Below are 15,364 nucleotides of genomic sequence, written 5' to 3' on the forward strand. Positions count from 1 at the left end.
GCGCGGCTTGAAGAGCCCCCGCCCCCCCGCTCGATATAAATTGAAGCGGCCCCGGCGGCGCCGCTAGGCGGGAGCGTGTCCCGCCGGGGCGGCTATGAAAGCGTTGCGGTGCTTCCTGCTGCTGCTGTGCGGTGCCGCGCTGGGGCCTGCGGTGCACCTCGACTTCGCCGAGCACCGCAGCCAGGCGGCCAAAATCAAGGTCAACCCCCGCGGCAACCTCTGGGCCACAGGTACCGGGGGCCCGCGGGGCAGAGCGGCTGGGGCGGGGCTCGGTGCTTGAGGCTGTGGGGCCGGGACTGGCACGGGCGTCCCGTGGGGGGCGACCTCTGGTCACGCTGTCTCCTGAGGTCTTCTCTTGCGAACAGCCGTGAGGAGCTCCCAGTCCCTTCGGGGCAGGGGAGGCTGCTCTGAGAGCCAGGATGTCCCGGCTGTGCCCGGCGCTCTTTACGGCTCCTGGCGCCGACCCGCTGGTCCGTTAGCCCTGGAGATCCCGTCGGCAGGAGGAGGGTTCCCTGAGCGAGGCCCGGGGCTGCCGGGCTCCTCTAGTTGTTCGGTTTGCTTGGTGCTTCTTATCAGGTTGTCAGCGTGCAGTACAGATGACGGCTTGGTCATCGGAGGCCCCCGCCGCAATGCCAGGCCTGTGGGGCACACGAGCGCGCTGTGTTGCAGGTCACTTCATGGGGAAGAAGAGTGTGTCGGGCACCCCGCACCTGGACGTGCCGGGGCAGCCGGCTGTGCCGATGGCTTTCGGCCCCTCGCTCAGAGCTTTGCTGGAGGACGTGGTGGAACTGCTTACCCGGGAGCTCCTGAAAATCCTCTTGCAAGAAAGGCTTTTGGATGAGAACCGAGGAAAATACGATCTCACTGACCAGGTGAATATTGGCTGGTATGAAGGGAGATGCCCGGAGCGGGGAGGTGGTGGAGATAGAAGCACCGCACAGCTGCTGGAGGCTTATTTCCTGTGTCTGCTCTTTCTAGGATTGTGTCCAGCTGAACAGGGGCTTGTTGTCCTGATGTTTGGAGGGCTGAGTGGGGGGGGGGGGAGGTAATCTCCAGCCCAGGGGTTGTTAAGGAGCATCTGGATCCTCCACTGATGCAGAGGAGGGTAGCTGGCTGCTGCAGCTGCCACATGTGTCCCTTTATCCAGCCATGGTGAAGACAAGGAGTTCAAATCCTGCCTCACTTCTCTTTGTAGAGAAAGGTCAAGGGACACTGCTCTGTATGTGCAGGAAGAAGAGTCTGTCTTGCAAGAAGGTTTTAGTCTTCTAATTCCCCTTTCTGGGACTGTTTCCCTGTGGTTAGGGTGCCGTGAGGAGGCACATGGTGCTGTTAGGTTGGCCTGCAGAGGGGTGAGGTGTATGTTATTTTGCTGCAGACCAGGTCTTTGGGAGCAGTCATGTGCCTTGTCTACTGCAGGCGCTCCTGTACTGCATTAGCAGATCCTCAGCATTCTCTTTTTAGTTCCTTGGTATGGCTTTTCCCTCAGGGCTTTCCCACCTCCTAGTGGGAAGTTAGCTCCTGGGAGCAAAGCATGCACATCCTCATGCAGGAGGTGGAGATAGAATTGCTTGGGCCATGTGCTTCTGCCTGTTTGCTGCCTCTTGTGTGCTTCCTCGGTGTCTTGACCTTTTTGTTCGCAGCAGGAAGTAGTGGAGAGCCTAGAAGGGATGAAATCCTAATAGGTGTGTCCTGTGTGTGCTCCCACTGAGCTGCCATGCTTGAGGAGCTATTCAGTAGCTGAACACAGGTAAAGCTGCTTCTGTCATCTAGAAACACTGTTTAGGCAATGCTTGCTCCTTTTTGCTTTTTGGGATAGGCACAGGTGGATTGGAGCTGCAGGGATTTGAGCCTGAGTGGTACTGACTGCTCAAGGACCTCCCTGATTCGATTTCAGCAGATTTAGGTAAACTGAGGATCTTCTAGCAAACTAATTCCCTTGGGACAGAAGATACAGCTGGAGATGAAGCCAGAGCTAGAACCTGGTGCTGGACATCAGCCTTTGGTATGTGAGCTGCCCAGTGCCTATCTGGTGCCTGGGTGTGAGGTGGCACCTCCTTCCAGAACCTCACAGCTCTCCTGCCTCAATCTGCAAGTGGGTACCTTGCTCACTGCTGGGTGTTAGATCTGTTTTCATCCATCAGGCAACCTGATCACCTCTGGACTAGCTTCTGCCTGCCTTTTTTTCCCCCACTACTCACCCCCTTGGGCATCCATGCCTCTGAGCTGCTGGTTGATATTAATTGTCCATGATGCCTTTGAGCACTGTCACTGTTATACTCTTCTGTGGGACCTTACTACTTTTGCTCTTGTTGGGGTGACATGACAGCAGCATAAATTCCTCCTACTGTTCCTGCTTTCTCCCTTCCTGTGGCTGTTGAACACCTGGGATCAGCAGCTAGCCTGTGGTTGAGCTGGTGTGCGTGCTGTGTCTGCCACCTGCCTGAGAAGCTCCTTATCAGCTTTGTGCTGTGAAACTCTGTACACTCTCTTCTCAGGGTCTGTCACTTCCATCCTGAAGCAGTTTAGAAAAGCAAAGATGCTTCTCCCTTCCTTAGGACCTGTTGGTCAGCAGGACAAGAACTAGCATGCTAAGTGCTGTTCTGGTGCTTCAGCACAAGAGCTGTGCTTTGCTGCAGGATAACTGTCAAGGGAAAGCAGACTACTGTTGAAAAAAAAAAACTGAGCAGACCTTTTACTTTGAGGCAGTATCACTGATCATTCATAAACTGGTTCTCCATTTCTGTGGGCTCCTATAAACATTAAACAAATCCTTTGCTTCATGTGGGCTGGTCCTGCCTGCTGCTCATGGGATTTGTCTCAAAATGTCCCTCCACAAAGCAGGAGCCCATACACCATTCCATGCAAGTGGTAGCAGAAGTCTCACAGCACAGGAGGGGTTTACAAATGGAGATTCTTCTTCATCTTTTTAACCATGTGCAGTAGGCAGGGCTTGGCTCTCAGTGTGCTGGGGCTTCACAGTGTCACCCTAGGGCCATGCCTATGCATGTGATATCAACTGAGGTGGCACAGGGGACTCATGGCTCATTGTTGTGCTTTTTCTTGTAGGAGACTGGGCTTTTAACAAAGGTGCTGGAGAAGTATTTCTCAAACTGAAGAAGCACAGCAGTGAAGGATGAGGTCAGCAGGCTAAGCAGTGTGTGGCAAATGGAGGAGAGCATCATCCTTGTGGGTTACTGTAGCAACATCACTTTTATTTATTCTTTCTGTAATACTGTTAATAGTGACTGCTTGTATGAAAAGCAGATCCTCCCTGTATATTTCCTGTATGTTTTCTGCTTCCTTGATGTCTGTTGTGCCCCTGTGAATAAAACCAGCTCTTTGCAGACACTAGCTCAGACTTTTCCTTGGCAGTGGAAATGCAGACCCCCATGGCTTGTGCAGGAAAAAAGCAGAATGGAGGGAGGCTCCTGCCTCTCATCAGCCAGGAGATGACTGACTATGCTCCCTGCAGCCCCTGCTCATTGCTGTAAAACAAAATTACACACTTGGGTAAGTTCTTACAGCACTCACTACTGCAGCAATCCTCTGTAAGGCCTCCTTGTTGGAGTGTACTTGCTTTAGGATGACCGTGTGGTGTGCTTGCAATGTGTGCCCATGGCTAACCTCTCATGTGTGCAGCCCCAGGGTCCTCTGGTACAACTGAAGAAGGCAGGTTGTATTTTTATTAACTTGTTTCTAATGATGTGTTTAGAACAGCGAGTGTACTATCTTCAGAAGTGCTGAAGGATGGGAAACAAGCAGAGAAATTTCAGAATAAGGTTCTACACCTTCTCAAAGTGCTGTTCATATACTATCCCCCAGCTACCCTAGGCATGTCCCCAGGCAGAGCTAAATCTGACACCAGCTGCCTTAAGTGAAGCCATAAGCTCTCCCCTGCATCCTTCTGATACTGCATTCAGCCTTGACCTCTGTAAGGGGCTGCTCTGAGCTCCTGCTGGGAGGAGAGCCCTTCTCCCAAGTGCGTGCAGGCCATGTCATACCAAGGTATGATCCAGCAGAGTTGTTGAAATACCTTTAGTGCTGGGATCCTTCGACGTTCAAGGGAGTGGGACCAAGCCAAGGGGAAGTTTTCCAGGAAGGTGCCTCCCTTCAACTTATTTTTTCCACACACTTGTTGCTGTGTGCTGGGAGATGAGCAACCCCCAGCCTGCCTTGTTAGCTGTAGCAAAGCCTTGGCTTATAAACTTATAATAAGCAAGAAAAATAATGGCATAGCCTATCATATTTGATGCTGGAGCAGACCAGATGCCTGAGAGCTTGCGGTGTGATGGAATGGCAGCTGTATGGGATTTCTGACCTGATGCTCAGCTGTATTATGACATGCCATGTTATGGCACTGCCAGCTTACATGTTGCTCAGGGAAGTTTAAGGGAAGACAGACAGGTTTCTGGATGTCACAGCAGAAATCTGCCATGCAGCACCTAAGTGAGATCTGTCTTTAACCCACCTAGCAAGAACTGCCTATCTTGCCTGTGTGCCCCCATCTCCCCTAGTCCCTGAGATGAAGATGAGTAGGTCATTTAGCAATTACTGTCATGAGCAAAACAAACTCAATTTGGGGAATTTCACTTAATTTATTGCCAATTAATATAAATGTTTGAGTTCATTCAATTCAGGTGCTGAGCAGGCTCAGAGTAAAGATGGAGATGGTGATGATGTGTCCCTGCTTTGTGTAAGACTGGTCATCATGGAGAAAGCCATGTACTTTGGTGCTCTTAGAGCTCAAATAGACCTCTACCATGTCCCCATGACCATGGTTTTACTGGGTCTGAGTGTGTTTATAGTCTACCCACCTGCTCAAAGCAGGGCCAGCTCAGGGATTTGTCCCTTTGGGTCTTAAAATCCTCTGGGGCTGAAGGCTGCGCAGCCTGGTGCTGCATCTACAGCTCCATCACTGGGCTGTTTCGTTCTTTCTCCTGTACTGCCAAACAGCCACTCAAGCTGAAGCCTTCAGTCCCTCTTCAATTTAAATTATAAACTGGAAAAGTGTTTAGGTTTTTTTTTCAGCTTTGCACTTGTCCCCTTGTTGCTCTGTGTTCCTGCATGGAGCTCTCATTCCTCACAGCTCTCCAGAACCTGCCAGCTGCTTCTGCATGCCATGAGCAGGTCTGCAATGGAGCCATTGATTTGACGAATCGTTGGGGTGCCCTCAACCTGCACAGACCCTCAGCAGCTGCATCAGTTCAGAATGTGGATGGTTTTATGGTGATCATGGCAGGTGTCCTGGACTTTCCTGTGGCCATAGCATGACTGCAGAGATGGGAAAAGGAAGTGAAACAAGATAAGAGAAAGGGAGATAAACCACCTTCTCTACTGACACTTGTTTCCTTTCAGTTGTGGGACAGCCTGGTGAGGCGAAGCAGATCCAGATCGATAGGGTTGAAGGTCCAATTCTACCACTTGGTGTCATTAGTGTCCCAGGGTTAGTGAAATGCTCCTGGACATGCTCAGTTAGTCGCATAGGACTGACTCTCCTACACCCTCAGCAACGGTGTCAGGCTTCAGGTTGCCATGTTTCTTCCTCTGCATTGTTTTGTGTCCTCTCCTGCGTAGGAGATAACAAACAAGTAGGGGGAGAAGGAGGCAGAAAGGAAATCAGCTTGCTGCCAGGAAAAAAAATTAGTCTCTTAAACACCTTTGCCATCCCCCATGCTCCTCCAGAGCTTCTCTCATCCTGATATGGCCTGGTAGCTCCATGAGAAGCTGTGACCCTGCTGTGTATGTGCACCAGGTGCTGCTGCCCAAGGCTAGAAAGACAAACCACCCACCTACAGACCCACAAAACCTTTCTATGGGCTGCACTTGCAGCATTTGTTTCTGAGCTCTCAGGCTTCAATAGATGGAAAAGGAACTAGAACAGCAGGGACGAAACCAGCCCCAGAGCCAGGTAAGTGCCTTCCTGCAACTGGACCCTGACATCAGACCCTAAAACTCATCAGGGTGATAATGTACAGAGAGGAGAGGTCTGACATGATGTCACTTCCATTTTTTTTATGTATTTATGCCACGCTTAACCTCCATATGGTGGTAAGAACCAAGAAGGGAAATAAAATATTCAGGGATGAATTGGTGCTTCAAGCTTGTTGTTTATAGAACATCATGAGTAGGATAAACGTGATGTAGCAGATGATAACTGCTTTGTGCAGCACTGGGGACTGCTCCACCAGTGCCTTCACTCAGCTGCTACTGACTCCACCGCCTGATGCTGAGACCTTACCGGGAGTTGTAGAGCTGGCCAAATTACTGCATAATTGATGCTTTTTATAAAATGTATTTAGATAATTTCTACAAGAATGAGATGTTTTCCCAGTGCAGGAAGCCAATCAAAGCAATAGTTCAGAATTGCTTCTTCCTCAAGCAACGGGCAGAGGCATGTAGAGTATGATCCCTCCTGAAAGTGAATTTAGGACACTCCTTTCTCTTGATAAGGACAAATAAAACTCCCAGTGGAGCAGCCCTCAGGACTTTCCACTGCTTTGGAGGGAGAGATGCATGTTTTCCTATTACACCACATGCTATTGGCCTTCATCAAAAGAGAGACCTTCTAAGACCTTCATCCAAGATTGGGCAGCACAGCTCTGTGCATTAATTTCAAGGATGGTGTGGAGATGTTAGACACAGGACCTCTATGGAAAAATGGGCATTGCTTTAATCAGGCTTCTAAAAACAGGGATTAAGAACGAAAGCTTATCTCTAAATTGCAGCCTGGGATGAAAGTGCTAATTATCATGCAGTACATCATTAACAAGACCTAGAAAAGCTTGAGAAAGGTCAACTCCCTCTTCTGACGTCAAACTGAACCCCTGGAAGGGGTTCTCCAAGCTGAGACAGCAAAATCTACTTCAAGGCAACCCGTTACTCAATATGAGCACTGTTTGCAGTTCCCATGGGGTAAAACATAGAGTCTCTGGGAAAGGATGGAGATGTTAAGGAAAGTAGCCAGGTTTCTGGGATCTGGAGCTCCAGGAGCACGTGCTGAGAGCCTGAATGGGGCTGGGCCTTGTGATGGTCGGGCAGCCTCAAGCATGATGGACTTTCTGGCACGCACCTCTGAAGGTCCCATTGGTGACCCATTCCTCTCCTGCCCAGTTTTGATGGCTCTTGGAAGGAGCAGAATGCTGGATACTCTACAGTTTCTGGATGAAGTATTCCTGATAGCGAAGTTAAAGTCCCTCCTGTTCCAGTTCTCGCTAGGAGGATGGTGACACCCTATGGCAATCCTACTCCCTGACAGCCTTCTCCTGACTCCACCCCATCCCTCACCCAACTTGCTAAACTTGACACTTTCCTCAATTCATGCTCGGTGCTCCTTGAAGCAAAGTAATTGCTCAGGAAGATCTTGGTGCAGTGGTTGACTTTTCCCAGGGCAAGGACACACGTCTGAGCATTTTTACCTGCTCCACTTCTGGCCCTGCACAGGATCATGCTCCTGCTTCCAGAGTTTTGCACTAAGATGAACAATAAAACAACCGAAGCTGACTTGCTTTACTGTTGCCATTCTGGGCATCCCCAGCTCATGGGCCAGTAGGAAATCAGCCTAGTTTATCAAACTCCTGAATGTGCAGTGTAATCACAGAGATAAAATGAAGCCCTAAGAGCGAGATATTTATTTGAGGCATTTCTCCTCTCCCTGGTCAATGGCAGTACCCAAGCCAGGAAGGCCAGTGAGTAGGTGGACCTGGCAGGAGCTGGGAATGGTGGAAGAGGTGGGTGTTTGGTCAAAGCTGCTCCCTATGTCTTCAGGATTACTCCCCAGGAAGTGGATGGGCAGGGATATGACCTGTAGGATGACACAAGTTGGAGGTGTGATTGTTCTGTTACCCAAACCAGGCTACTGCACAGTGCTGGCATGAATCTGCTGAGGATGGAGGCCAGTCAGGAGCTGAGCCAGGCAGCAGTCACAGGGAGGGGAGAGAAGTCATGCTGTGCCGTGTTCTCTCAGCCAAACTTGTTTTACAGGTCTCACATGCTGAGACATCTGGTCTTTTCCCCCATCTTTGGATCCACAGTGTCTTTGGATCCCCATCAACTTCAATGCCCTGTGGCAGATGCACTTTTTCTCATCTGGTGGGCACCCCATGATGGGAAAATCTCATTAGGGTTTCACATGGGCTGGACAATGGGAAGGCTTTCCCTCTGCCACCCAGACCTCTTTCAGTGACAGGATGTTGGGTGGGGGGACACTGGTTGTCTCCACCTCAACAGAGCCCTAGCTGGATGCCAGATGAAATATCTATGCTCAAGAACTGGACTGAGGGACAATGGGGACAACCAGTGGGGCAGAGGGACTCCTGTACACTAACTGCACCATTGGCACTAAGGGAATGGTCATAAATCCCTACTGGAGGTCTTCTGGGCTCTGCTGATCCCCTGTCCAACTTCTGTGTCACTGTCACCTTGCCTAGTAACCAAGGGTTTGGAAAGAACCTTACTGGGACCTTACATCCCCTGGAGATGGAGTCTGGTGCATGGTCAATGGTTGTAGACATCCTCAGCCAGGATGCTCTGCTGGGTAATGCATTTTATGGGCAGTGGCATTTATGGGGGCTTTGAAGACCTTTGCTGTCTTCCCAAGGAGCTTGGCAGCCCTGGTGTCTTCCTGTCATAAAACAAAACAAAACAGAACAAAAAACAAAAACAAACAACAAAAACACAGCTGGATTTTCAATGGGAAAAATAGAGGAAAAGAAGGCAAAGCCCCTCAGGACCGCTCACTTCTGCAGCTCCACGAAATGCCACGCCATCCCTTCACTCCTTGCATCCTGCCTGTCCTGGGGTTTGGCAGCAGTGTCGGAGGAGGCGGGACACTGCATATGAATTCGGGAAGAAACACGCCAGGCTGGCTTCTCGCCCGTAGCCCAGGAGGCAGCGTGGGAAGGCAAAGGCAGCAGCTCAGAGCAGCCACTGGCTCAGGGGATTGGTGGGTGCTCCAGCACTGGCCACAGCAGAGGTAGGTGCTGCATAGGGTGCGGGGGTTTCTGCTTGACTGGTCTCTCATGGACAGGGATGTTGTTGGGCAGCATCTTGGCCAAATCTAACCTGAGGGCATGCCCAGGCATTGCAGCAGAGATCACTGCAGTTTGGATGTTCTCTGGGGAGAAGGGAGGGCTCCCAGGGGTGCTTCAGCTCGCGGTGGTGACACTCATAAAGAGGGATCGAGGTGCTTGCTCCTGTACAGAGACAAAGAGGGAGGGATGGCTGTTCAGAAGGACTGGCACAAACCACTGAACCCCCACCCTCTGTGGAGGTGTGCACTGGGGGCAGTGCCCAACACCCTGGGACAGGAGCAGGAGATGGCTCTGTGGGGCAGACTGGGTCAGAGGAAGTATGGGCAGATGATGTATCCATCAGTGTTGTGCTCCTCTCAGTGCTGATTTCCACCCCTGAAGCAACAGGATGACTCTGTGGGATGGCTCCTTCCCCTTCTACCCCGGCACCAATGCTTGCTTCCCCTTCGACACCACCTGGGCCATCATTGCCTCCGTCTTCCTCTCTGTACTGATCACTTCCATCATCATCCTGCCTGGCATCCGGGGCAAAGGGGTAAGTGGAGGGGCTAGGGGAACTCAGCCCTGTGTTGGATAGAGCCTGATTGCCACCTCCTTCCCTGCATCTACAGTAGGCCTGGGGAGCAAATGTGCCTATGGGGTAGGGACCTGCTGATGGTTGGGTTGAGGGATCTCAGACACAGGGATGAGCTCCAGCCCAGCTCCCATGCTGGAGAGGCCAGACTTCACCACCACAAATTTAGAGTCGGCTCAGATCTGAGCTTGGCAAGCTGTTGGCTAGATTAGCCTGAATGATTTCAGTGGGTGAGGCACAAAGGGCTTGCTCCACCTTCCCAAATCCCCCCAGAAAAGCAGTGTGCAGTGTGCATGCCTCAGCACCACTCACTGACCCCCCTTGGAGATGCCTGGCAAACTCACCTAGCCCCGATGCCATCATTCTTGCATGCCAGGAGCCTGCTGGAGAGGCATTTCCCACCCAGCAAACCTCCAAACTGCTTTTGTCTCCAGATGTGGCCAGCTTCCAACACATGGAAACACGTAAGGTTTGGATAAGTGTGGAAACTTCAACTCAGAACTATTAAAGGGAGTGTCTATATCCTTCCTGGAAAGGGGATGGGCATGGTTTTCTCAAATGGGTTGGTCTGACCTTCTTGCTCTGCCTCAGCCTCCATGCTGCCCATGACATGGAAGGGATGCTCAAGCCACAAGTCCTTCCCCTGTCCTACTCACCTGTGGAGCCCATGGGGTTGCTCCCCAAGTGAGGAGGGGTCTATTTCTGGTGGGACTTAATCAAAGCTGAGCCCCATCTGAGTGTGTCCCCAACTCTGGTTTCCACTTGCAGCGGCTCTTCTGGCTCCTGCGGGTGGTGACAAGCCTCTTCATTGGAGCAGTGGTCCTCAGTGAGTATGGGGGTCTCAGTGTGTTCAGAGACAGATGGGGACAAGGAGTGCAAGGACGAACAAGGAGAGCATGGAGGAGCAAGGCGGGAGGATGAACAGAACAGCTGAGTCCATCTTGTAAGATGAGCTCACAGGGAAGACCAGCCCACTTCTGTGCCCAGGATTTGAGCCCAGCAGGACAATCATAGAATCACAGAATAACCCAAGTTGGAAGGGACCCACAGGGGTCATCAAGTCCACCTCCTGGCTCCACACAGAACTACCTGAAATTCAAATCATATGTCTAAAGGCTTCTTGAATTAGCAATGATAGGAAGCACAGACACTCAGCCACCTCTTCTCCAAAGGTTGGTGGACCACTACTAGTTTCCTATCTGCCAGGAGACCCAGACAAAACTGGCTGTAGTTAGAGATCCGTGCCTGGATGGTGTTCACGCACAAGCCTCATTGCTTCTAGGGCTGGGAACTGAGCTGAGCATGGGGAGAAACAATCCCAAATGGGGCTCCTGGAGAAGTGGGTAGGTGCTGGGGGAGGTACATGCACAGACCATGCTTCTCTGCTCATAATCCTGCTTATAAACCAGGCCTTGCCTTTGGAATGTTTTTTGGGCCATGGTGACACTCACAGTATGTCCTTCCAGCATACACTGTCCGTAAGATGTCTGGTCACCAGGACATGGCTAACCCCTTATCTTTACAGCCATACAGTTCACCAGGGACTGGGAGAGTGGCTGGGTGACAGCAAACATCTCCTACAAATCCTTCAGCCGCGCCATGGTGAATGCAAATATTGGGCTGCACATCGGCCTGGCAGGAGTGAACATCACGCTGGTCGGTAAGTGTGTATCGCAACACAAAGAGATTGGACACAAGTTTGGCCACTGTCCACCCAGGTAGTGGGTGTGTGTACTGGGAAATCTTGGAGTTGCCTCCAAGGCTGGGAGAATACCTTAGCCCTCTTCCTCTGGCAGGAAACCCAGTGAATCAGGTCAATGAGACCATCAACTACAACGAGCACTTTGCCTGGAGCTTCGATGCAGACTATGACCACAGCTATAGCGAAGGCCTGGAGAAGGGGCTGCCCAGCCCCATCCTCTACGTGGCGGAGAAGTTCACCACACAAAGCCCCTGCAACGTGCACAGGCAGTACCGCATCTCCAGCCATTATGCATCCATTACACTGTGGTAAGGCAGAGGAAGAGGTAAGTTCTACTTCTGCTCAGCTGTAGGTAGAAAGGTCTCAGAGCATCTCCACATGTCTCAGAGGTCGTGGGAAAGATGCTGCAGAGCAGAGTGGTTCGGCATTCCTCACAGGTGTGTCAGCAGCCAGGCCCAGCCCGTGTCTCCAGCTTCACTCTCAAGAAAAATAACTGGCCATGCCTGAACCTCCCTGTCATTGAGAAGCTGGTTATCTCAAGGCAAGGATGTTGATTTAAAATGTTTCTGCCTTATTGTTCTTGGATTCAGTACAATTTCTTAGACTTACTTCCCCAGTAAGCTAAATCCAAGCCCGATGCACAGGACAAGGCTGAGAGCTGGGCTCACTCCAGCTGATGAATCAGGTGTGGGCAGGTCTTATGGTATGACTCTTCTGACAGAGGTCTCCTTGGCTGCCCTTTTCCCTTTGAATAGAGAGGAAACACCTGGGGCTGGTCAGTTATGAAGGACCACAGGGTCAGAGAAAGATACAATCTGAAGGGGGCCTCTGGAGGTCTCTACTTGAGCCCCCTGCCCAGAGTGAACATATCAGCCTCAAGTAGTTCAGCGCTGAATGTTCCCAGGTATGAAGAGCCCTCTTCACCACTGCAGGAACTGACATGCCCACATACAATGCTTTCAGCTCAGTTTTATGATCCTTTCCTAGGATGGCCTTATGCACCTGGCTCATTTCTATCCTACTCTTCTCCATGCCCGTCCTCCTTTATGGTGGCTACATGCTCCTGCTCACTGCTGCATTGATGCTTTTCTCATTGCTCTTCTTCGTCACGGTGAGGAACATCCCAAAGTGTCCCATCCAGTTTGGGCCAGCCTCCCTGAAAACAGATTATGGCAGATCTTTTTGGCTGACATTAATAACAGGTGAGTGCTTAACTGGGGCTTTTGGTCTCCATTCCTGCAGTAATAATACCTCAGCGGTACTTCATCCACTCTCATATGAGTGACCAAAATCATCTGTGTCCCAAGTCATAAAATCAGGGAGCGACTTGGCCTGGAAGGACCTTCTGGGATCTCTCATGCGGCAGGATAATGTCAAAGCCTCATCAGTTTGTTCAGGCTTTTAGTTGATGTCCCCATGCTTCAACCCTCTGCCTTTCAGGACCATGGATGGTCCTCTTCACCTCTCAAGGTTTGTCCCACAGCTTTTCCATTCGTTGGCAGAAGGTGGCAATTAGGTCCCCCCTGAGGCTTCTCCTTTCCTGGCTAAACAAACCTACCTCCTCCAGCCATTCCCCATACGTGGTGGGCTTTAGACCTAACTGTCTGGGCCCTCTGCCACAGCTTATTAACTTCTTTTTGTACTGGAGAGCCTAGTTATGTCCACATGTGGAGTTGCTGTAGGAAACTGGGAATGGAAATAATCCTTTCCCTTGACCTCCCATGTGATGCCATATCCCACTGGCCTCTATCCCCTCTGGCCCCCATCCCTAGGTGGATGCGCCTGGAGTGCATTTGGGGCCAACGCATCTCTCCATGCTGTGTGTTTCAGGGCTGCTCTGCCTGCTGCTGGGGCTGGGTGTGATTGTTCTCAACTCTGTGCACCCACAGAAACTGAAGCTTGTCTTCAACCTGGATGATGGAAAGAGAGAAGAAGTAAATGAGTGGGACAAGTCCCATCTGCCAGCCGAGTCCAGCTCCTCTGAGCAGGACATACTGATGGTGTCCCTGGGCGAGCTCTGTGAGGTGACAGCCACCAAGCTGTGAGGCAAAAACAACATAGTCTTGGAGCTCTCCTTGATGTGGAAGCTAAACCAAAAGAAAATGGAGAGAAACCAAATATATATAATAAACATATAAGTATGAACCAAAGGAGAAGCAACCCCTACACACATCCCAATAACACACTCACCCCAAAAGGTCTGCAAGAAGCTCACTCTGCCCAACAGTGCTCTTCCCATCAACAGGTAGAGAAGAATGAGCAGAGCTGTGGACACGGAAGTACCCTATATTCAGCACCTGCTCTTGGTCTGGAGTGAAGGATGGGTTGGCAAGGAATCCCACGAATTAGCAGGATATTGGTTGTACCAAACCTTGGAGACTTCTTCAGTGTTGGAAGTACCAAACTTGGAGGCATCCTAAATGTTGGAGGCACCAAGTCTTACAGAATTCTTGCATGTCAGAGATACCAAGCCCTAGAGACCTCCTGGATATCAGAGATACTAAATCTTGGAGGCTCCCTGGATGTCAAAGATACATATCAGATGTCAAAGGCAGAAACATCAGTGATGATCACAAAATGTGATTTACCAAGACTCTTGTGGCCTTCTGAAAGGAAGATAAAATGTTTCGGTAGGTGGGAAGGAGAGGAGGAGGAGGGAATGGAAGTGCATGCCCCAGTGCCCCAGTCAGTATCTGTAAACAGTTTGCAGGAGGAGGGTACCTAGAAGGTTTGGTTTCATGCTGCTTAGTTGCACACTTGTTATGGGACATGCAAAGATGTAATCCTACAGACCCACAGTGGATGTGGCCAACCACTCCTTGTTGCTGGCAGCTAGCAGGTACCTTGGTCATGCAGGGTGTGTATTTCAGGCTTGCATCCCTTTAACTCTGTGCAGGCTTTGCAACACTGTTTTTCTGTTTTGTACTCACTTACTATCCCTTCTGTCTCAATAAAGTAAGCTGGACCTGGTCTTTCTCTTGTATGTCAGTAAAAGAATCCCTCTGAGTGCTGACAGGCTGGGGATATGCTGATCCTTTGATATAATGATCATAGGAAAGGGAAGAAGTGATAGCCTTGCTGTGGCCCCACATGGGACATCTGACAGTGGCTAATTAGCTCAGGGCAATAGGGGCAAATGGCAAGTAGAGTATCAGAGAATCCCCAAACAAATAATCAACCAGGATATGGGAAGGTTGGAGTGACCCTGGACATGCAGAGGTCTTGATGAGAGCAATCCCCAGACCAGCAGAGAAAACCATTGAGCAGGGCCCTCAGGGAAGAGATGCTTAGGCATGGCAACTTGTCCCATCCCTCTCCAGCTGGAACACCCTTCAACAAGGACCTTAAGGTGTTTACAAATAGATCAGAATGGAACTCCTTAGGTTTTCAAAACCTCAGCAAGGACATTCCCTATGGCATCTACTAGGAGGTGCTTCATCCTAAAGATCCAAGGTGAAGCAGAAGCCTTTTATCCATTGAACAGAAAATCAGCCCTTGTAAACCTCTGCCTTTCCCAGTGTGTCCCCACTTGCAGCCCATCCTGGCAGCAGGGCAGCAGGCAGCTATGGTGCCTGCTGGGTGCTGTGGTGGCCCAGAGCACTGTGTGCCTTCAGGCATGAGGACCACGATCCTCTCAGAGCCCCAGGGACACTTTGTGGTGTTTGCTCCGCTTGCTGGCACAGGCTGTCTGGTCAGATTCCCTGTGTCCAACAGGCCAGGTCTGCATAGCGTGGGACCAGAAAGCCTGGGCTGAGAGCCAAGGCTTTGCTGGCAATTACTTCGTGTCTCATTGTCCAACAGCATCTTGGCTCAGCCAGGAAACTGGGATCTGCAATGGGTGGAAGAGGCAGGACCTGCAGCAGTACAGCCCAGGGGCCACACAATCCCAAAGTTTCTCAAAGGCATCTTTATCCATGCTGAATCTCATCCTTTCTGGGGGTGCCTCCATCAGGACAGCCACCCCATGGAAGGATGCCGCTGGTGGGTACTCACAGGCATTTGCTTGCAGACAAACCCCACAGCTCCACTGAAGAAACCAGCCCCGGAAAATGGCCAAAA

At 50.9% G+C, this 15,364-nt stretch overlaps 2 protein-coding genes across 7 annotated transcripts; both read left to right on the forward strand.

The window, feature by feature from the left end:
• Window positions 1–65: 65 nt before the first annotated feature.
• On the forward strand, window positions 66–3,351 carry NMB (neuromedin B). Of its 3 annotated transcripts, XR_001464339.4 has the most exons (4): window positions 66–230; window positions 670–872; window positions 1,898–2,002; window positions 3,067–3,107. XR_001464339.4 is itself a non-coding variant. In NM_001079476.3 (3 exons), the coding sequence occupies exons 1-3, from the start codon at window positions 95–97 to the stop codon at window positions 3,112–3,114; spliced, it is 387 nt and encodes a 128-aa protein (NP_001072944.1). In that variant the 5' UTR covers window positions 66–94; the 3' UTR covers window positions 3,115–3,351. The 3 variants fall into 3 exon arrangements, 2 of the variants coding, with proteins under 2 accessions (NP_001072944.1, XP_040562209.1); NM_001079476.3 differs by lacking the exon at window positions 1,898–2,002 and having other exon boundaries at window positions 3,067–3,351; XM_040706275.2 differs by lacking the exon at window positions 3,067–3,107 and having other exon boundaries at window positions 1,895–2,002.
• Window positions 3,352–8,876: 5,525 nt separating this feature from the next.
• On the forward strand, window positions 8,877–14,275 carry DUOXA2 (dual oxidase maturation factor 2). Of its 4 annotated transcripts, none has more exons than XM_425055.7 (7): window positions 8,877–8,971; window positions 9,390–9,564; window positions 10,372–10,429; window positions 11,129–11,263; window positions 11,400–11,613; window positions 12,293–12,507; window positions 13,136–14,275. In XM_425055.7, exons 2-7 carry the CDS (start codon window positions 9,418–9,420, stop codon window positions 13,348–13,350), a joined length of 984 nt encoding a protein of 327 aa, XP_425055.4. In that variant the 5' UTR covers window positions 8,877–8,971; window positions 9,390–9,417; the 3' UTR covers window positions 13,351–14,275. The 4 variants fall into 4 exon arrangements, with proteins under 4 accessions (XP_425055.4, XP_015134574.3, XP_040562482.2 ...); XM_015279088.4 differs by having other exon boundaries at window positions 9,411–9,564; XM_040706548.2 differs by having other exon boundaries at window positions 9,411–9,564; window positions 13,195–14,275.
• The last annotated feature ends 1,089 nt before the right edge of the window (window positions 14,276–15,364 follow it).

This window comes from Gallus gallus, chromosome 10 (genome assembly GCF_016699485.2).
Source record: "Gallus gallus isolate bGalGal1 chromosome 10, bGalGal1.mat.broiler.GRCg7b, whole genome shotgun sequence".
NCBI lineage: Eukaryota > Metazoa > Chordata > Aves > Galliformes > Phasianidae > Gallus > Gallus gallus.

Coding starts and splice junctions, on each gene's coding strand:
- DUOXA2 (XM_425055.7), top strand. CDS start 9,418: ATGACTCTGTGGGATGGCTCCTTCCCCTTCTACCCCGGCACCAATGCT. Junction 9,565..10,371: donor CTGGCATCCGGGGCAAAGGG/GTAAGTGGAGGG, acceptor TTCCACTTGCAG/CGGCTCTTCTGGCTCCTGCG. Junction 11,614..12,292: donor TATGCATCCATTACACTGTG/GTAAGGCAGAGG, acceptor ATCCTTTCCTAG/GATGGCCTTATGCACCTGGC.
- NMB (NM_001079476.3), top strand. CDS start 95: ATGAAAGCGTTGCGGTGCTTCCTGCTGCTGCTGTGCGGTGCCGCGCTG. Junction 231..669: donor CGGCAACCTCTGGGCCACAG/GTACCGGGGGCC, acceptor GCTGTGTTGCAG/GTCACTTCATGGGGAAGAAG. Junction 873..3,066: donor AATACGATCTCACTGACCAG/GTGAATATTGGC, acceptor TTTTTCTTGTAG/GAGACTGGGCTTTTAACAAA.